The sequence below is a fragment of the Moschus berezovskii genome, chromosome 7 (assembly GCF_049115385.1).
Source record: "Moschus berezovskii isolate FMDL1 chromosome 7, NW_MosBer_1.0, whole genome shotgun sequence".
Lineage (NCBI taxonomy): Eukaryota > Metazoa > Chordata > Mammalia > Artiodactyla > Moschidae > Moschus > Moschus berezovskii.
In genome coordinates, this window is record NC_142466.1 from 79,927,125 (window position 1) to 79,949,621 (window position 22,497).

At 42.8% G+C, this 22,497-nt stretch overlaps 1 protein-coding gene across 1 annotated transcript in view; it reads left to right on the forward strand.

The window, feature by feature from the left end:
- DOCK5 (dedicator of cytokinesis 5) overlaps nucleotides 1-22,497 on the forward strand; it is a 270,685-nt gene that overhangs the window by 110,040 nt on the left and 138,148 nt on the right. Inside the window, exons 4-6 of the mRNA XM_088838043.1 lie at nucleotides 164-219; nucleotides 3,214-3,310; nucleotides 21,684-21,832. Of these exons, the coding sequence (XP_088694169.1) occupies nucleotides 164-219; nucleotides 3,214-3,310; nucleotides 21,684-21,832 (302 nt within the window). The remainder of the gene's footprint in view (nucleotides 1-163; nucleotides 220-3,213; nucleotides 3,311-21,683; nucleotides 21,833-22,497) is intronic.

Sequence of the window (22,497 nt, forward strand, 5' to 3'; positions counted from 1 at the left end):
TCATCTGTCGATGGACATCTAGGTTGCTTCCATGTCCTGTCTGTGTTGTGAATAGTGCTTCTGTGAACCTTGGAGTACATGTGTCTCTTTGAATGATGTTTTCCTCAGAGTATATTGGACTGGGAATTTTATGGCCACATAACCCAAGTTCTTCTCTCCGCAGGGTATTTTCCCTGAAACGTACATCCATTTGAAAGAAGCTACTGTGGAAGACCGCGGGTAAGTTCAAACGTAAGAAAATGCCTAACAAGTGAGGTAAAGGTACAGTATCATTACAGGTTTTATGAAATCGTAAGGTATCATTTTGTCCATTGTTTGTCTCAGGTCATTAATTCCACTTGTTGGATGAAAGGGAAATGAATTTTTTTCCTGACATGATTCCTTCTGCCTTCTCTTTTGATATTTTTTCCTCCCTTGCATCCTTCCCTGGGGCAGTGGGGGCAGATAATGAATGAACATAGACGCCTGTATCTCCCTCTGGCACTAGCTGCTCACTAATGCATGCCTCTGTGTGTGTGTGTGTGCACGCATGCACGCACACACACATGAACATTTGGTGCTCTTTAGCCATTAAGACTTGAGAACCTTCTCTTTGGGAACCTTGGGGGATGACAGGTGACCAAGCTACAACCTGTGCTATTTATCTCTGAACCTTGGACAAGTCAGCACACCTGGGGCTTTCCCTGTGCAAATCAGAGAAAACAAATCTGGCCCCACATTGGCCCTGAACTTTTTTATTTTTTCCTTTCTTGGCTGTACCACATGGTGTGTGATATGGGATCTCAGTTCTCCAAACAGGGATCAAACCAGCACCCCCTGGAGTGGAAGCCCAGAGTCTTAACCACTGGACCACCAGAGAAGTCCCTGGTTGTGAACTTGATGTAAAATTGTATGAACTAATTAGTATGTGTGATTGTGTTCTACAGAGAAAATTCACTTAATTGATGGTGAGTCAGTGGGCAGGAGAATCAAGGAGAAAATAAAGCTTGGAGCAGGAATTCCAGGGCTGTTAGAAAGGAGTGGGTCACAGAGGCATACTAGCTCGCAGCCACAGAGAACATTTTCAGCCCTAAATTCCATACCATAATTTTATAGATGAGAGATGGAGATGTGCCCAAATTCACACATAATCAGGACTCAAAACCATGTGTCCTGCCCTACTGGAGAACCTCCTCCCCCCCCTTTTTTTTTAAATGAAAAAAAATAAAAAGTAGAAGCAAGTTTTACTTATTTATTTTAATTTTTGGTTACACTCTGGGACGTGTGGAATCTTAGTTCCCTGACCAGAGATCGAACCCACACCCCTTGCTTTAAATGACAGATTCTTAACCGCTGGAGCACAAGGAAGTCTCTGGAAAATCTTTCTGATGGACTGTTCCTGGGCAGCCTCCAGGATCACTAGCCATGGCCACATTGGAGGAAAGGCAGAGGTCGGGGCATGTTCCCAATAACTAGGGTTGCCAGGTAAAATGCAGAATGTCAAGTTAAATTTGAAATTCAGGTAGAAAGTAATTTTTATTTACATTCATATCCCATGTATTTCCTGAGACATACTTAGAATTAAAAATTAATCTATCTGAAATCCAAACCTAATGGGGCATCTTGTATTCTTATTGATGTCTGGAAATTCCACCAGTAATCCCCATTCGTTAGATTGCTTTCATTCTTTCCTTTTGCTAATCATAAAAATACCAGACAGGATTTATGTGCATGAATATCACGTCTGCCTTGTATTAAAAGTCCACTGTGAGTAAGTGAGGATGTGGGTATATGTATGTTTTCTGTGCAGGTAGCCAGCAGATGAGGAGCAAACCAAACACTGTTGCAAGAGAGAGCCCCACTTCCATCCCACAGCAGGTCCTGTTTGACGTTGCAAGCCCCAGGACCTTGTGCCGTGAACACCCTTCCTCTTGCCCACCCTCACTAATAAAATGGCAACTTGGCAGAACCAGCGAAAGGACTCAGTTTGGGCTTCCATCCCTGGGCATTGCTGAAGCCAGCCTAGCTTGGTATAGTAAGTCCCCTACATATGAACAAGTTGCATTCCAGGAGTGTGTTCGTAAGTCCAACAGAGTTAGCCTAGGTACCCAACTAACACCATCAGCTATATAGTACTGTACTGTCATAGGTTTATAGTACTTTTCACACATAATACATAAAAAGCAAACAAAAAACATTTTTAATCTTACAGTACGGTACCTTGGAAAGTACAGTAGTCCAGTACAGTAGCTGGCATACAGCTGCTGGCATTGAGTGAACAGGTAAGAAGAATTACTGACTGGAGGAGGGAGAGGAGGTGGGAGACGGTAGAGCTTAATGGTCATCAGCAACAGGAGACGGAGGGCAAACTGTGATTTCAGTCACACCTTATGTTGACGGCACAGGTTCTGGTTCCTTTCTGGAACCAGATGCACATTAGCTTCTTTGAAAGTTCGCAACATGAAGGTTTGTATGTAGGGGACTTACTGTACTCGAGGTTTCTGGAAAGATCCAAAATGGGGAAATAGAGGGATTTCCCTGGGAGTCCCATGAATATTCATTGGAAAGACTGAGGCTGGCACTCCAATTCTTTGGCCACCTGACGCAAAGAGTCGACTTATTGGAAAAGACCCTGATGCTGGGAAAGATCAAGGGCAGGAGAAGGGGACAACAGAGGACAAGATGGTTGGATGGCATCATTGACTCAATGGACATGAGTTTGAGCAAACTCTGGGAGATAGTGAAGCACAGGGAAACCTGGTGTGCTGCAGTCCATGGGGTTGCCAAGAGTCAGACATGAATTAGCGACTGAACAGCAGCAGCCAGTGATTAGGATTCGTCACTTTCACTGCCAGGGCCCAGGTTCAGTCCCTGGTCCAGGAGCTAAGATCCCCCAAGCTATGGGGCATAGCCAAAAAAAAAAAGAACAACAAAAAAATACCAGAAAACAAAGCAAAACAAAAAAAAAAAAGAAAGTAGAGGCTGGACTCCATAGCCATTCCACTGTAGACACAATTCATTTTGAGAATCGTGGTATGTTAAGCTCTTTCTCTTTTCTCGGATGCTAGATGTGATAAAAATTGCCAGAGCTCCCCTAAATGGACAAGTTTTGCTTCGTTTCAAGACCAACCAGCCCCATCCCCATCTTTGAGTTCTGAGGATCATGATGTGTCCATCAGGAAAATCACCGATGATCCCCCCAGAGTGAAGGGAGCCTGTATCTGTTCTCTTTAGGCAGAACGAGACCGTGATTCCTGGGGAGCTCCCCCTGGTGCAAGAGCTTACCTCCACACTGCGGGAATGGGCTGTCATCTGGCGCAAGCTGTACGTGGTGAGTTATCCCCAGGCTTGGAGCTGGTGGCCCTATTCTTGGGCCCTCAACCCATCTGTTCTTCTACAAGAGGTCGGCCATTCCTTAGCTCTGTATGTGGAGTGGGTACATCTTACACGGACAGTGCAATGGCTGATAACCTGCAGACTTCATTTTCCTGGAGGAGGGCGGCTGATGATACAGGTGGTGGAGGAAGTGCCCGTAAGACATTAGGTTAGTATTTTTCCAGTTGACATGCTGATTGTAAGGTTATGAGGATGACAACAGAAATCCATCATCCTTTCTAAGTGCTTGCAACTATTCATTGTCACAGCAGTCCTAGTCCTATAAAGTAGATGTAATTATCACCAGTTTATCATTGGAGGGCTTCCCTGGTGGCTCAGACAATAAAGAATCTGCCCACGGTGCAGGAGACCTGAGTTCAATCCCTGGGTCAGGAAGATCCCCTGGAGACGTGAACATCTCCAATATTCTTGCCTGGAGAATTCCATGGACAGAGGAGCCTGGTGGGCTACCATCCATACAGTCCCCTAGAGTTGGACATGACTGAGCAACCAAAAATATCAGTGGAGAAATTGGAGGACATGCTCTTAGCCTTTCCTTCTAACCCAGTGAATAAGCATTTGGCACTTGTCAGTGCTCAGCCCTCAGGCTTCCATGAGGGTGACTTTCCCTACTGTGTCCAGTGTACCTTAGCAATGCTTAAGTTTTGGTCACGTTAAACCATGCTCTGAAGAGTCTTCTTTTTGAGGCCAACTCGTAGTACTGTTGATCACAGTAATGGCTTGACGTCGGGATGCTAACAGGCCAGGTCAGTGGGAAATGACGCAGAAACCAGCACATTCACTCGCTCATAAACCATCCTCACAAGTTGGGTGTGTGGGTTTGTTATCAAGACAAGGTGAATCTACATATTCAGTGCTCCCATTTCATTTAGTTTATGTTTTCCAATTTCTCCATCTTTTTTGTTTTTGCCATCGTTCTTTCTCAAGCCTTTATCAAGCATAACAGAAAAGCTTTTGCATACATATATAGTATGGATAATATATATATTTTAGAAAATTATGAATTTTTGCCTAGCTGAAAAAGTTTTACATTTTTGCTGTGTTTAAAGACAAGTAAATCTAGCACCTAATATTTATCAGGCTGGGGACATCCCTGGGGGTCCAGTGGCTAAAATTTCACACACTCAATGCAGGGGGCCTGGGTTCAATTCCTGGTCAGGGAACTAGGTCCCACAAGCTGCAACTAACAGTTTGAATGCCATAACTAAAGATTCCACATGCAAGTCAATATATTAAAAATATTTATCAGGCTGAGAGCACCAGCCTAGGGCAGCCACCTTGCAGGAGACCAAGAACTCTGAGTCTTGTGGCAGCAAGGGTGCACCGCTGTCCACTTGAGGATGCTCTTTGCTCAGCACTGAAATGCGCAGACACTGTTTCCTGTAGGCTTCATGGGTAAGCGTCACTAAGTCTTGCCTTCTGCAGGCATCTTCCAGACTTCCATGGCTAAGAATTCCCAGCAGTGTATATTCCCTTATGTGTGAATGACATCAGTGAGGTAATGGACTCAGCTCAGGGCCTGGGAGGCAGTCTGTCTGTTTTTTTTTTTTTATGTGGCTATGCTTATCTTGGTTTTTGTTCAGTCATGTGTGTATTGTACATTTTAACTCTCAAAAGCCAGTCTTACGAAGTTACTGAGAGTACCTCACTCTAGACCCTCAGTACTAAAAGCAGGAATCAAACTCAGCCTAACCTAAGAGTTAGTGTGAGATAGTTCATCTCCCAAGGCTGTGGTGTATAGGATGGACATGTAGTAGAAATCACCAGCCCCTTCTGTGGAAGAGCACATGATTTTTCTCTGCCAGCATATCCTTCAAGGCCCCATGTAAGTCATTTTTTTCTTCATAATGTGTCTTCTAAACCCATCAATCCATAATGTTTCCTTCTGGACTGTGGGGGCACTTACTGCCAAGTAGATCTGGCCCCTGGGGCATGCTGCCTTGTAATGCAAGTGATCTTTTGATCTCTTTATGTTTCACCCAGGAGAGAGCTGACCTAGAAGTCCTTAAATCACAAGCTAGGAGAGGAGAGAGATGCTCTTTTAAACCCTTTGATCCCCATCGATCATCTTGTCTTTCTATTGAAAACTCTGGTTCCAGTTAATTGATTGGTTAGTGGAGAATGTAACGAGGTTGATGGATGGGTTAGTTCTTTAATGGATTCTTTCTGGAAATTGGTGAATGGTGATACAGGTTAGCTAGTAAGTACTGGGAAATGAGATTTTTATAGCTGTAATATACAAGCATGGGATGAACTAGACATTTCTGCTTGCTGAAAGACAACTCTCATGCTTTAGTTCATTGTCTGTGTCTAGTCCATGTCCACAGGTAATTGTGCTGAGTCTGCTATTGACCAGAAATGAGAAGTAAGTGAGGCAGAGAGGAAGATGCATGGTTCATGTATTTGGGCTTCCAGATCTCTTAAGCTCTGGTTGAGGAACTTCCTGTGTGGAAGTTCCACTACTTAATAGCAGAATTGGGGTTCTAAGTTAAAAGAAATCCACACCCCTCTTGGAGACCAGAACATTTCCCATCTTAATTTTGACTCTTATAAGATAATTATTTTGTTATTTGTGAATATTTTTTGATGACTTATAGCTGCAGTTGCTTGACTAAAAGGCATTCAATTTGGGAATCTTCATCGGTTGATAAGGCTGAGAATTCCTGCTTTTGGTAACAAGGCTCACCCATTCAGAGATGATCCATTTCATATGGAAATCTTGACTTCCTCCAGTTTTTTCCCCGTCCCTTCCTAAAGCATTGACAGTTCACTGCAGGCAGAATTTCTGAAGTGCTTTTTCAAAAATTTGGGAGTTTGGGATGGACATGTACACACTGCTCTTTTAAAAATGGATAACCAATACCTACTGTATAGCACAGGGCAGTCTGCTCCATGTAACGTGGCAGCCTGGATGGAAGGGGAGTTTGGAGGAGAATGGATACATGTATATGTGTGGCTAAGTCCCTTTACTGTCCATCTGAAACTATTACAACATTGTTAATTGTCTATATCTCAATACAAAATAAAAATTAAAATCTTTTATGTCAAAGTAGCAAGCCTCAAATAGCAAGCCTTCACTGGGAAAAAAGGAAAAGGAACCCAAATGTATAGCTTTCAGTCCACTCCCCCCACACGCTCTGAGACATGCAGGTGCGCTCACATCCACGTGTGCACGTGCACGCACATATACACACCCCTACACTGTTATCGGTGTGTGTTTTCTGATTCTATGTCAGTTCCTTCAGTCTGTATAAAGATAAATACAGGTTTTACTAAAACACAGCAGTACTTCTATCTCTCATGCATTTTCTCCCACTGATTATGAAACTAGGTATTCTCTCCGGTGTCTTTAAGAACATCTTAGAACCTCTGCATTTCTCTGTTAAACATGTCTTAGTTCTCTTCTTTTCAGCCTCAGTTCATGAGAAAATTAGGAGGTAGATATAGTATCCTAAGTGAGAGCAATCTATTAACCAGATTAAGGCCAGTCATGTAATTATTCTAGAAAGGAAAGATGTTTGTATAATTCTGGTTTCTTCTTTGCATTCAGATTGTAAGCTTGTGAAATTACCATAAATATGTTTTTAAGTGTGGGGGGGTGGCCGTGCTAGGGAAAGGGGAACCTATTCATCCAGACTAGAAAGAAGTGGTAATTTCCACTCTTTCCCTCTTTTCTCTTTGTTGTATTATTTATTGATTTTTCTTTTAATTTTCTTCCTTGTGTGCTTTGGCGAAGGAGCAAGCTGTAGGGGACAGATGGGGATTAGAGATTAGGAGGCCTGCTTTCTCATCCTGGCTTTGCTGTAACTGACCCTGGTTTTAGAGCTTGAAGTCTCCATGTATCTACTGAATTTGGGGCCCTCTGTAAAGATGATGTAAAATGTGCCTTGCTGACTCCATAGAGTCATAACAGTATAAAAAGATGGTGGCTGTAAAATATTGTGCAGACAGACTATCAAGGACCCTGCAAATGTGAGCATCACCGTTTTTATTAAGATTTTTTTTTTTTTTACTGTGGACCATTTGTAAAGCTTTTACTGAATTTGTCACAGTATTGTTTCTGTGTTTTATGATTTGATTTTTTGGCTGCCAGTCATGTGGGATCTTAGCTCCTCGACCAGGGATCGAACCCACACCCCCTGCATTGGAAGACCAAGTGTTAATAACCTCTGGACCACCAGGGAAGTTCCAAACATGAGCTTATTGGTGTTTTAGCTGGAAGTAGTTGCCGTCCTGGGTGTCCTCCCATGGGACAACCTGGCTTGGCATTCCTTTGACCTGACTTGGAGACCCTGAAGCTCCCTTCTGCTCCCCACCTCCCCGCCCAAACAAAGGCTGCTTCCTTTGGCTTGTGTTGTCCTCCTAGAGGGTGTGGCCTTGAGCTCTCAGTAACCAGGCTACGTGTCTCTCCCCATAGAATTGTGAGCCTCCTTAGCTTATGTTCCAGTCCCGGAGGCAGAGATCTTTCCAGAAAGGAAAGGGGGAGCATGCCAGTGCATCATGCAAATTTACCGCAGTTTCTGATGAGCTTTGCCTGCACTGCTGATCCTCAGTTGGAGCCCATGTACTGGGTGTGTTTTCAGTGCTTGAATAGGAAAGGAGGGAACATGGTGAAGGAGGAAGTGGTTGCCTGGTAAAATGGCAACGCTGGGAACACTGGGGCAGACAGAGAGCCGTTTCTTAAATTCTGACTTGCTGGGAATTCCCTGGTGGTCCAGTGGGTAGGACTCCATGCTTTCACTGTTGCAGGCCTGGGTTCAGTCCCTGGTCAGAGAACTATGATCCCATAAGCTGTATGACGTGGCCAGGAAAAAAGTTCTAACTTGCTCCCTTTCTTGTTTGGTTGCTAAGTCACATCTGACTCTTACGCAGCTCCATGGACTGTAGCCCACCAGGCTTTTCTGTCCATGGGATTTCCCAGCAAGAATACTGGAGCAGGTTGCCATTTCCTGCTCCCTTACTTTGTATATATACTTTTATTATATTCAGAAAAAATAACAAACCTGATAATACAAACAGATGCAAACAAAAAGAACAGATTCTGAGAGCAGAGATTTTGATTCCTGGTATTCCACTGGTGGATTTTACAAATGAGGGCAAGTCCTTTGACCTCCTAAGTTTTCTTTTCTTCGGCCTCAGTGGTAATTATACGTTATACATGCATTGCAGATTGGCTGTAGAATTCAATAGGAAATCTGTTTCGAACTCCTGGGACAGTGCCTGCATCTTGTGGGCAAGATGTCACAGCCCCTGACTGACTCTCCATTTAGAACACTGCTTCATGAAAGAGCTGATTCATGATGAAAGGATCCACATGGAATTTTGCCCTGAAGTAGTACAAGGGTGTGTCTGCCACCTACCCCATGGGTTCCCTTCCAGCCACAGGGTTACTCAGCTACATCAGGTGAATAGTATTTCATCTTTTATTTTCTGTGGCCTCTCAGGATCTTTTGGGTTTTCTCTAGCCGAGGAAAGTAGATCCAGTGAGCTGAACTTTGGTTTCTTTTCCTTCTTCCGTGCTCCATGTGAGTTCGCCCAGATAGAAGGGTGGACTCCTATGTGTTGAAAAACTTTTATGTGACAGATGGATGTAATATCTTAAGTTACTTTTCTAGCGACAACCCAGTTATACTTTCTGAATATGTGCACATCTCTATCCCACCTTCCAAATGTCCTGTTTTCTCAACTCAAAATCAGGTCTTGAAAACTGGCAAGTTAGATCATATTTTTTAACGAGTTTTATTTATTTAATTTTTGGCCACACTCTGCAGCATGTGGGATCCTAGTTCCCTGATTAGGGATCAAACTGGATCCCCCCACTCCCCTTGCACTAGAATGCAAAGACCCAACCACTAGACGGCTAAGGAATTCCCTAGAGTATATTTGGGTGGGTGTCGGGGTCAAGCTTTTTTTCAGACAAACTGTCCCAGGAATTGTGAGATGTTTGGTTATCATAAACACATTCTCTCTCGTCTCACCCTGAGATTAAGTGCTGTTTCCCACTTTCCAATTGGAGAAATGGTTTGGTGAGGTTCGGTCAGCCAAATTGTTTTGTTCATACAAAGTGAGACTGAACCTGATCCAATTCTCTTATGGGAAAGGGATCACAAAAGAGCCTGGCGGTGGAAGGTGGTTAATACATTTTATTGAATCAAGTGAGCTTAATTGCTAAAATGTACTCTGTTGATAAGGGCTTTCCTGGTGGCTTAGTGGTAAAGAATCTGCCTGCTAATGCAAGAGACGTGGGTTTGATCTCTGGTCCAGGAAGATTGCCAGGAAATGGAAATGACAACCACTCCAGTATTCTTGCTTAGGAAATCCCATGAACAGAGGAGCCTGGCAGGCTACAGTCCATAGGGCCGCAAAGAGTCGGACACAGCTTAGCAACTAAACAGCAGCTTCACTGATGAGACTTCTCTGGTCTAGTGGTTAAGGCTCTGAACTTCCACTGCTGGGAACAGGGGTTCATCCCTGGTCAGGGAATTAAGACCCTGCATATCGCGTGGCACAGCCAATAAATATATGAAAATAAAAATGTTATAAAATTTTCTTTGTTGAAAGTATCAGCCTCCTCTCATTGAAAATTTGCCAGCCAAATAGAACCTAGGGCCAGCATCTGCTGGGTCATCGAAAAAGCAAGAGAGTTCCAGAAGAACATCTACTTCTGCTTTATTGACTACGCCAAAGCCTTTGACTGTGTGGATCACAACAAACTGTGGAAAATTCTGAAAGAGATGGGAATACCAGACCACCTGACCTGCCTCTTGAGAAATCTGTATGCAGGTCAAGAAGCAACAGTTAGAACTGGACATGGAACAATAGACTGGTTCCAAATCGGGAAAGGAGTATGTCAAGGCTGTATATTGTCACCCTGCTTATTTAACTTCTATGCAGAGTACATCATGAGAAATGCTGGACTGGATGAAACACAAGCTAGAATCAAGATTGCCAGGAGAAATATCAATCACCTCAGATATGCAGATGACACCACCCTTATGGCAGAAAGGGAAGAAGAACTAAAGAGTTTCTTGATGAAAGTGAAAGAGGAGAGTGAAAAAGTTGGCTTAAAACTTAACATTCAGAAAACTAAGATCATGGCATCTGGTCCCATCACTTCATGGCCAATAGATGGGGAAACAGAGACAGACTTTATTTTCTTGGGCTCCAAAATCACTGCAGATGGTGACTTCAGCCATGAAATTAAAAGACGCTTATTCCTTGGAAGAAAAGTTATGACCAACCTAGACAGCATATTAAAAAGCAGAGACATTACTTTGCCAACAAAGGTCCGTCTAGTCAAAGCTATGGTTTTTCCAGTCGTCATGTATGGATGTGAGAGTTGAACTATAAAGAAAGCTAAGCACCAAAGAATTGATGCTTTGGAACTGTGGTGTTGGAGAAGACTCTTGAGAGTCCCTTGGACAGCAAGGAGATCCAACCAGTCCGACTGGAAGGACTGATATTGAAGCTGAAACTCCAATATTTTGGCCACCTGATGCGAAGAACTGACTCCTTGGAAAAGACCCTGATTCTTGGAAAGATAGAAGGCGGGAGGAGAAGGGGACGACAGAGGATGAGATGGTTGGATGGCATCACCGACTTGATGGGCATGAGTTTGAGCAAGCTTCGGGAGTTGGTGATGGACAGGGAAGCCTGGCGTTATGCAGTCCATGGTGTCGCAAGAGTCGGACATGACTGAGCAACTGAACTGAACCAGACCCATTCCCATAATATACATTTTAAGATGTCAGGATTAGTCAGAAGGTTTTCAGGAAGGAGAAACTTTTCTCAAGCAGGAAACATTATTGTTATATACTCCCTATTACAGAGTTTAAGCTGAGTTGTTTGTTTTCTGATCAGTTCTGGGTTTAAAGAAAAAAAGGAATGTAGAGGAAAAAAGCATTTGTCCTTTCCTCCTCCTTGAGAATTCCAGACCCCTATCTCCTCCTTGAGAACCCCAGACCCCTTTCTCCTCCTCGGAGATCCTGGACTTTTTATCAATCTGCCTAGGAATTGACACTCTCTCTCCCCCTTTTTCTTTTAGGAGAATTATGATGCCAAAGGAAATGGGCATCATTTTCATTCCATAACTGCTTCTTGGTTCCTCAATTGTTGAGGCAACATATTCTCCTAACCCTCATATTGAGGGTCTCTGATCCAGGGTCCCCAAGTAATAGTTGGAGGAGGTTGTGGCACTCGTAGGAGCCTGGACAACCATTTGTAACTTAAAAGCTTTCAGTTAGAAACTAATCCAGTTATACAGTTAGAGATGTAGGGAACAAACAGTAAAAACAGAACAATTAAAATTATTACAATTAAGATAGTTTTCCACTGTGGAGAGTTAGTTAATGTTTTGCAAAGTGAGGTGACTGTGAGGCCTCAGGAGAATCCATAAACCTGAATCATCTTATTCATGTGTTTAGTAAAGTGAGTAACATTAGTACTCAAATCTGTTATATATGTACAGCATTGGGTATGAATATTGACACAAGTTCCTGCTTGTGCAGTTAGAATATCTAAGGCCAATCTGTTTTGTAAAACCACCTTTTAAATTTGTATTCAAGGAAATGGCAACCCAGTGTTCTTGCCTGGAGAATCCCAGGGACAGGGGAGCCTGGTGGGCTGCTGTCTGTGGGGTCGCACAGAGTCGGACACGACTGAAGCGACTTAGCAGTAGCAGCAGCAAGGGCTGAAAGCTAGAGCATCAACTTGTAGTATAACATCTGATCTGTAGTTCCCAGAGAGGGAACGAATATTGTAGCCAGATGATCATACCAGTGAAATACAGATTTTGCCCAAAGAGTTTTAAGATGTGGCAGATTAGTAGGTTTCTCTGGAAGCTCTGAAAATAAGAAGCCATGAATAAATGTTAGACCTCGGGTGCATCTTCCTTTCCTGCCAGGGGGAAGCCACACCCATAGGTCAGAGCCACATATCCAGTAGGTCCCGTTTGGAGCAAACCAGCGTGACTGAGGGATCCAGTCCCAATCAGTTCCTGGCCAGGAGAGAGGAGGACCCAAACTGGGTTTGGAAAACAGGAATGATCGCGTTGTATATTTCTTGAGGCAAAAATCCCAGTTTTTCCCAATCATTATAATTAAGTTGGCTAACTTCTGGGGATGGCTCTATTTGTTCCCATATATGGGAGCATTAGATAGTAGGCATCCCTTTTTAGGAGTTAGCCATATGACCTCATCCCATATTTGATAAAGATCAGGTAGAAAACCACCATATCTAGACTAATTTACCTTCTTATGTGCAGCAAAATAGTCATTAAACCAAGTTAAAACATAATCAAAATAAAAGTTACATTATGTCCATAGCTGCATCAGTCTGTCTTAGGATTGTTAGATGTCATCAGATAAAGAAGAGGAGTCGCATATGATTGTTGTTGGTGAAGGTATTCTCAGAGCTGAAGAAAGTCCTTTCCTTGAAGTGGAGAGACTCACCTTGGGAAGTCTTCAATTGATGAGGAGGGGAGTGCTCTGCAGACCCAGCAGTTAGACTGATTGTGGATTGCAGTGTAGGAATGAGTCCAGGACAGGAAGGCATTGTCTTGAGGGTCAAACGGCAGACATCAGGACTTTTGGAGTCAGCAGAAGCAAGCCCACCTAGATTCTCAGCCCATCTCCGTTCCTGGCTCAACAGCGGCTTGTTTGATTGAAAGGCTGGGTCAGGTGTTAACCTCCCGATAATGTCCATTGAAAAGCTGAAAGCTGAGTCACATGGTTAATTTTAAGGCTTCCGGATCTATGACAATATCTGTGCAGGAAAACAGTCTGTCATAGACACAGTCCCTTCTTCTTGGGGCAGTTTGAGCCCTCATTAAAGCTACAGGTAAAACTTTAAACCAACTGTCTTGTGTTTTCTGAGATAGCTTATGCAGATGTCTCTTAATAACGTCATTAGCTTTTTTCTACCTTTCCTGAAGACTGGGGTCTCCAGGAACAGTGTAAGTGATATTCTGTTCCTAGAGCTTTGACACCCCTTGAGTTACAGCAGCTTTAAAAGTGGAGCATTGTTGCCCTGAACATTAGAGTTTAAGATCCCACTTACATCATGAGATGTCAGTACAGTAAAAGTTCGCCCATTAATAAACTTATGAGCTTTGAGTTCAGTTCAGTTACTCAGTCATATCCGACTCTTTGCAGCCCCATGAATTGCAGCACGCCGGGCCTCCTTGTCTATCACCAACTCCTGGAGTTCACTCAAACTCATGTCCATTGAGTCAGTGATGCCATCCAGCCATCTCATCCTCTGTCTTCCCCTTCCCCTTCTCCTCCTGCCCCCAATCCCTCCCAGCGTCAGGGTCTTTTCCAATCAGTTTCAACTCTTCTCATGAGGTGGCCAAAGTATTGGAGTTTCAGCCTCAGCATCAGTCCTTGATATGAACACCCAGGATTGGTCTCCTTTAGGATGGACTAGGTGGATCTCCTTGCAGTCGAAGGGACTCTCAAGAGTCTTCTCCAACACCACAGTTCAAAAGCATCAATTCTTCGGCGCTCAGCTATCTTCACAGTCCAATTCTCATATCCATACATGACCACCGGAAAAACCATAGCCTTGACTAGACAGACTTTTATTAGCTAAGTAATGTCTCTGCTTTTTAATATACTATCAAGGTTGGTCATAACTTTCCTTCCAGGGAGCAAGCGTCTTTTAATTTCATGGCTGCAATCAGCACCCACAGTGATTTTGGAGCCCAAAAAAATAAAGTCTGACTCTGTTTCCACTGTTTCCCCATTTATTTCCCATGAAGTGATGGGACCAGATGCCATGATCTTTGTTTTCTGAATTAAGTTAGTTAGTAGTTCTAATTCCCCACGCGATTATGAAGTGGTCAAAGAGACCAGGAAAAGCTGACTGAGAAAGAAAAGTTCAGTCCACATGCTTTGCCCATTTCTTACTGCTCCCCTCGAAGGGATGTTGGGTGTCTCTTCATTGGCAGGTCGGTTAAAACCCCAATAAGGCTCCCCCTTTTGGCGCTGCCTTCAGTCATTATGTTTGTAGTGATGCTCTCTAAGGCCCACCTGACTTCACATTCCAGGATGTCTGGCTTCAGGTGAGTGATCACGCCATCGTGACTATCTTGGTCATGAAGATCTTTTTTGTACAGTTCTTCTGTGTATTCTTGCCACCTCTTCTTAACATCTTCTGCTTCTGTTAGGTCCATACCATTTCTGTCCTTCATCGAGCCCATCTTTGCATGAAATGTTCCCTTGATATCTCTAATTTTCTTGAAGAGATCTCTTGTTTTTCCTATTCTGTTGTTTTCCTCTATTTCTTTGCATTGATCGCTGAGGAAGTCTTTCTTATCTCTCCTTGCTATTCTTTGGAACTCTGCATTCAGATGCTTATATCTTTCCTTTTCTCCTTTGCTTTTTGCTTCTCTTCTTTTCACAGCTATTTGTAAGGCCTCCTTGGACAGCCATTTTGCTTTTTTGTGTTTCTTTTCCATGAGGATGGTCTTGGTCCCTGTCTCCTGTACATTGTCACTAACCTCCACAGTTCATCAGGCACTCTTATCTATCACATCTAGTCCCTTAAATCTATTTCTCACTTCCACTGCATAATCAGTCATTTTGAGGCACTGGGAAACCGAAGAGCAGGGCTCAATGCTCGCTTCACGCGGGGCCTGTCATTCATTCACACAATTACACGGTACAGTTAGTAAAGTAAAGCAGAAAACTTGTGTACTGAGAAAGCAGAGAGGCTAGAGCTCTGAGTGTTCTTACTTTGTCCTGAAGATACAGGACAAGCCCCCGCATTGATAGCTTACTGTGAATGATGTTGGATTCATGATCTCCAAAGAAAAAGATCTAGCTTCAGAACCAGGGGCCAGGCTTGATCACTCGAGAGCTTTTGTTTAGCAGATTTTTATTTAAGTATGAAAAGGGACAGAGAAAGCGTCTGACACAGACATCAGAAAGGGGACGGAGAGTGCCCCCCTCCCTGGTGTTAGCAAGTGAGTTATATACTTTTTAATTAATTACTACAATACATCAAAAGAATGTCTCAAGTTTGTGAAAATTTTACCAGACCCACTCCCACAATTTACATTTTAGGATAACAGGATTAAAACTTAACAATGGAAAGATCCTACCAGACCCACTCCCATAATATACATTTTAAGATATCAGGATTAGTCAGAAGGTTTTTAGGAAGGAGAAACTGTCCTGAAGCAGGATACATTGTTGTTGTGTAATCCCTAGTACAGAGTTTAAACTGAGTTGTTTGTTGTGTCATCATCAGTTCTGGGTTTAAAGAAACAAAACGTTTTATGTGACTAAGGAATATAGAGGGAAAAAAACAAAACCCTTTGTCCTTTCCTCCTCCTAGAAAATTCCAGGCCCTATCTCCTCCTTGAGAACCCCAAGCCCTTTCTCCTCCTTGGAACCCTGGACTTCCTATCAGTCTGCCTAGGAACTGACTCTCTCAGTACTTAAGCTGGCTTCATGGTTGAAACTGACATCTGATCACTTAGTCCCAAAGGGCAGAAAATTCTTATAGAAACCTTTGTCCTGGTGTCAGAGTTCTTCATCTGTGGGTCACAAGCCCTGTTTCAGTGTGTGGCTCTCATGAGAAGCAAGAGGAGATGGGATGATGGCCAGAACAGGGCAGAGGGGGTGCTTTGGGTATTTTTCCAGTTTTGTTTTCTCTGACTTTGGTACCTGGCTTTTAGGATTTCTTGCACTGCTTCCAGAGGCAAAAACTGTCTTTTACTGGAATCTTTTCTTTAAAAACTGAGCTTTCGCTGGCCAGGCAAAGCCTTTGTCTGACAGAGAGAGAAAGCAGTAGACTGACTGGGAAGGTGTGGTTCCCGTCTTCCTAGAACTGAGGGTCAGTGCAGCACAGTACACAGAGAGACCTGGATACCATCCTGGATCCCATGGGGTCCAGATACTCAGAAAAGACATGAGATGCATTTTAAAGAGTTATTCTTATATGGGGGCAATTTGATATAGAGCCACCCCAGTGTGTGAATACATCAGAGTGAGATGGTCAGATACAGTTAATTAGGAAGTTACTTATAGGAGTAATTGAATTTAATATCTCAGCCACAGACTCCAAGACGCTTATCCTGGGGAACGGATCTCAGTGCCGGCCCCCTTATTTTACAGATGGTCATATCCCAGAGGGAATAATTTTCTCAAAGTCAGTTGGCAAGTTGGTGATCAAATTAAAGTAAATTCTGTACTTCCAGCAAAGAACATTTACATGGAAGAGGAGAGGTTGGTGAGCAGAGGAAATAGTGATTCTTTTGCAGAGGGAGAGGTGAGGTAGAAGGCCAGAGAAGAGGCTTTTGACTGTGGTCTGCATTCTTTGGGAAAGAAGATGGAGAATAGAATCTGGATTTTCTGACACCCAGTGAGTGATACCATTGTCTCCGTGACCCCAGAATGTCTAAATTACTCAACGGATGGTTTCTGTATTCCTGCTACTATTGAAGACAAAGCTGTTTTTCTTTTCCTTCTGTCACTTTGTTTTTATCTCCAGAAATTTTTTTTTTTTTAATATATGATTGGTATTGGAAGTGGCTCAGTGGTAAAGAAGCCGCTTGCCCTTGCAGGAGATACGGGTTTGATCCCTGGGTCACAAAGATCCCATGGAGAAGGAAAAGGCAACCTGCTTTAGTAGTCTTGCCTGGGAAATTCCATGGACAGAGGAGCCTGGCAGGCTGCAGTCCATGGGGTTGAAGAGTCGGACACGATTTAGTAACTAAATTACAATAAGAATAGCTGTATATAATTGATTTACAATGTTGTGTTCAGAGGTTTAGCAAAGTGAATCAGTTATTTATATACATATACCCACACTTTTAGATTCTTTCCCCATATAGGCATAATAGCATTGAGTAGCATTCTCTGTGCTGTACAGTAGTTCCTTATTGGTTATCTATTTTATATATATAGTAGTGTTTATATGTCAGTCCCAGTCTCCCAATTTATCCCTTCTCTTCTCCCTGTACCCCCAGGCAACCATAAGAATCATAGAAAGATACCCAGAATAGAAATGTAAAAAGTGAAACCTCAAAGATCACCAAGAGGGAGAAGTTTTCAGCAAATACAGAAATATCTATACTGTGTGATTGGAAGAATATTTAGATTTCTCTATTTTGTGTAGCCCAACAACTAAGGAGAACCTACTGTGTTGCTCAGAGCTCTGTACTCATTGCTCTGCGGTGACCTAAATGGGAAGGAAATCAAGAGGGGACGTATGCATATGTGTAACTGATTACTTTGCTGTGCAACAGAACGTAACATAGCATTGTAAAACAACTGCAATAAAAATTAGTTTTAAAAAGTTGCTTGAACTGAAACCAGAATGTCATTTAAATTCCAAGCTGTGACAATTTGCTTTTCGTTCACTCCTGTGTCCAGACTTGTGCTGACTTTTGCAGGAAGGATCAAAGACATTATTAAATACATTCCTTGCCCTCCTGAATTAGGTGACAATGTGTGTGTGCGCGTGTTCAGTCACTCAGTTGTGTCTGACTCTTTGTGACCCCATGGACTGTATGAAGCCCCCCAGGCTCCTCTTTCCATGGAATTCTCCAGGCAAGAATACTGGAGTGGGTTGCCATTGCCTTCTCTAGAGGATCTTCCTGATCCAGGGATTGAACCCATGTCTGCTGTGTCTCTTGCATTGCGGGTGGATTCTTAACCCACTGGGGAATGCCCGCTAGTACAAAGACTGAAATTGTAGGGCTATAGATAGTAGGAAAGGCACACTAATGGGGAGTAGAGATGGAGACCTGAGTCCTTGGCTCCTGGTTTTATAGGCAGAGCTTGATTTTCCCCTCTCCTGTCCTCACTTGCTTTCCCAGGAATCCATGAAGTGTCAGGAACCAGCTCCTGCACAGAACATCCTCTTAGGAATGTGGTAATAAAATCCATTTTCTTACAGTCGGAGACTGCATCCTTTGGTGTGTTCCAGCTTGTCTATTCAGAACTAACTTGGCACAGTGATCGTGAGAAGAATGGCCGTCTTCATACTTCTTGGGGGGAACTCTTGGCAAACCAGGCTGGTATGGACAGGCAATAATTAAATTGCCTTGGATAGTGTCTAATATAATTGAGACCAAGAACTTGTGAAAAAGTACCCCACACAAAGAGCTGTCTCTCATAGGTAGTCCCTGGAGACTTGGAGCTCTTTCTTTACTGTATTATAAGACCTAATATCTTAATTAAAATGAGAAAATATTGGGGGGGGGGGGAATTAGTAGCAGACAAATTTGCAAGAGATAAAAGATCCTTTTCTGCCTAGCAGCTTTGAAAGGCAAAATTTTATGGGCTTGATTTCTCAGTTTGAAAGACAAGGACATGGAAATATTTTATATGGAAATGAATGAATAAAAAAGGGTTATTTTACCTTTTCAAAAATGAGATTTTAAAAAAGTTTCATTTATGTTTTTCTAAAGACTGATGAGGAAGAGAGATTCCGAAAATGCTAAAAGCCTAAAATGCAGGTGGTTTCATGATTTCAATCAGCTTTTGTGTTTTGTGCTTTTCAGATCATTGGTATTAATAGTAGTTATTTAGATGCTAAGTCATGTCTGACTCTCTTGTGGCCCCATGGACTGCAGCCCACCAGGCTGCTCTGACCATGGGATTTCTCATGCAAGAATACTGGAGTGGATGCAGTTTCCTTCTCCATGGGATTATCAGAGCGTGTTGCAATCACAGATAAATGTGTTTTTCATCTCTTTCCACTGTGTTGGCCTAGAACCTTGAGCATCTTGAAGAGCTCTTACTTCTAATCCCAGTGCTGTCTTCACTGTCCACTCTTAGGTTGAGGACTTTTTACTCCACATGTACTCTTTTTTTTTTTTTTTTTTACTTTATTTACTTTTTGGCCACACACTATGGGATGCAGGATTCAGAATCTTAGTTACCCTACGAGAGATGGAACCCACACCCCATGCATTAGAAGGCAGAGTCTTATCCATTGAACTTCCAGGGAAGGCCCTACATTTCCTCTTTGTTCAGGAGTATCTTGGATATTTTCAGCCTTGATTGTTGTTGATACCTGGCCCAGGCATCTTCCCTGGGATGGATATAGAAGAGCATCACTAAGGAACGTGCGTGACAGCTGTCAGCCACTTCTTTGTGAGGCTTTTTTTTTTGGCATTGTTTTTACAGGAGATCGTAATATTCCTGATAATTCTGGAAGTATATGTTATCCAACTGTATCATGACTTTCCACCTACGAATTAAAAAAAAGGTGGTCTCACGGTATACAGAAGGTGATGGTATATATTGGTGTATCAAAAAGGATGCACAAAACGGTTTTTCCTGATTATTCGGTCTATAGGGGCCTCCTTCCGCCAGGCACGCCCTACCTCCTTTTTGCCCTGTTTCTTAGTATTTATTTTTATGTATTTATTTGGCTGTGCTGGGTCTTAGTACAGCATGTGGGATCTTTACTTGCAGCATGTGAACTCTTTAGTTGTAGCATGTGGGATCCGGTTCTCTGACGAGGGATGGAACCCAGGCCCTCTGCGTGGCAAGTGCAGGGTTTTAGCCACTGGACCACCAGAAGAGTCCCCTTCTTGTACTTTTTATAATTTCTGAAATTATCTTGTGTGTGTATGCATATGTAATATATATTATGTGCATGTAATTTTATGTAAATATTACATATATTGATGTATATTATTTAAATGTTCATATTTTAATATTTTTATATGTTTACATATATCTAAAATTTATTACTGCCTTCTCCTTCTAGAATGTACAGGAACCTTATTTCTAGCACGTGGTAAATGCTTATTGACTGTTTTTTTTTTTTTCTTTTTTAAATATAATGAATGCATCCTTTGGATAGAACCAAGGTATAATGGTATGAATATCAAGCACTAGACTCTTAAAATGATTGACGCACAAATAATTAGTTGGTTGTAAGTTCATTTTAGTTCAGTTAAGGAAGTTCTTACTGAAGCCCAGAATAATGGTTTCATTTATTCCAGGTCTAACGTTTTTCGGGATGGTATAACAATTTTCTGGGGACTTTATAATAATTGGTCACAATCTCCTTTCAGTGATCCGGTATCTCTGAAATTACAGTTCTTTTCCCATCCAGAATTCATTGGTGCAGTACATTTTGTTGAATGGCTACTCTGTACCAGCTCCTGGAGGTGCAAAACTAACCTTGTCCTGTAGGTCTTACCATCAAAGGGGAGAGGAACACTAGCCAATGTGGTCCAGATAGAGTGCTGAGAGAGGAGCCAGTTCCAGCATCTGTGGGAGAGACAGCCAAGCCAGAGTTACGGTTTTGAGGAAGAGTCTTCTAAGATCCTGTAGATGTCAGAATCAGCAGTTAGAGAAGGGTGTGTTGTGTGAGTGAGACGTGGAGGGTTGTGGGGGAAGAGGAGAAAAGTGGTTCCAGGTAGAGGAGTCACGTTACTGTGAGGATCTGGAGCACGTGGGAGAATACCCATGGCTTTATGTGGAAAGAGCACAGATGTTTGAGGTAGTGATCAGTGTACCGTATGGCTGGGAATGTGGGTAGGAGCCAAGATTGGAAGACACTTTCAGAGTGATCTAGTGTGTCTGGAGGACGGTGGAAATCACCAGATGTTTTTGTCGTTCTTTTCATTTTTGGCTGTGCTGGATCTTTGCTGCGGTCCCTGGGCGTAGTTGCCCCTCACTCGGTGTGTGGGATCTTAGTTCCCCAACCAGGGATCAAGTCCATGTCCTCTGCGTTGAAAGGCAGGTTCTTAACACCACCAGCGAAGTCCCAAGTGGCTGGTCTCAATCAAAGGAGGAACATGGGCAGAAGTTTAAGGCACGTGGATGATTGGTGCACTTATGAGTTAGGACCAGCCCTCCATCCTGTCCATCCTACAAGTGGTTATCTGTTTCTGAAGTTGCAGCAGAGGAGGAGGTGGGAATGGATCAGGGCAGAGCCATCCCTAGCGATATAAAGAGGTCACCTCACAGTGCACAGCTTGCTCTGCGTATGCGTGTTCAGTCATGTCTGATTCTTTGTGACCTCATGGACTGTAGCCCACCAGGCTCCTCTGTACATGAAATTTTGCAGGCAAGAATACTGGCTTATGGTTGCCATTCCCTTCTCCAGGGGATCTTCCTGAACCAGGGATCGAACCCACATCTCCTGCATTGGCAGGCGATTTCTTTACCACTGAGCCAAAGCAGGTCCCCTCAAAGTGCACAGTTCATTATATGGCAGAATAATTGCTTAAATAACACTTTATAAAGGATCAAGGCAAAAGATGTTTTCATCCCCCATCACACCATTTTTTTTTTTTTTTTGGTCTTTTCCTCTGCCTCATTTTCCCGTCTTAGAACAACAAGGTCACGCTCTTCCGCCAGCTGCAGCAGATGACGTACAGCCTGATAGAGTGGCGGTCCCAGATCCTGTCTGGCACCCTCCCCAAAGATGAACTGGCAGAGCTCAAGAAGAAGGTCACAGCCAAGATTGATCATGGGAACAGGTAAATCAGGGATGACATCTATCTCACTGAGAACTTGGAAAAACTCAGTCACATTCAGGCAGAGGACACATCTCCCCAAGGGCTTGTGATCTTGGAGTCACCAAAGAATAGTGCATACTGCTTTCTTTCAGCTTTGGGAAACATTTAATTGTGTAGAAGAAACTTTGCCAGTGCCCTTCATGGGCCAGCACAGGCCCTGTGCTGGATCTCTGGTCTCAAGGAGATGACAGATGAGCAGGGCATCTGTAGCTTGAATGGAAGCAACTCCACTGCCAGACAAATTCAGAAGGTCTGAGCATCAGAAACTGACAATTTCTGGGACCTGAGATAATCTCTATCTTTATTCTTTTTTAAATTTTATTTTATATTGAGTGTAATTGATTTACAGTATTGTTAGTTTCAGGTGTACAGCAGCGTGATTTAGTTACACCTGTATCTATTCTTTTTCAGATTTTCCCATACAGATTATTACAGAATATTTAGTAGAGTTCTCTGTGCTATACAATAGATCCTTGTTGATGATCTATTTTATACATAGTAGTTATATATGTTAATACCAGACTCCTAATTTATTCCTCCTTCCCTCTCTATGTTTATTCTAACAGTGGATTTTTTTTTTCACATTTTTTATTGGAGTATATTTGCTTTACACCATTGTGTTAATG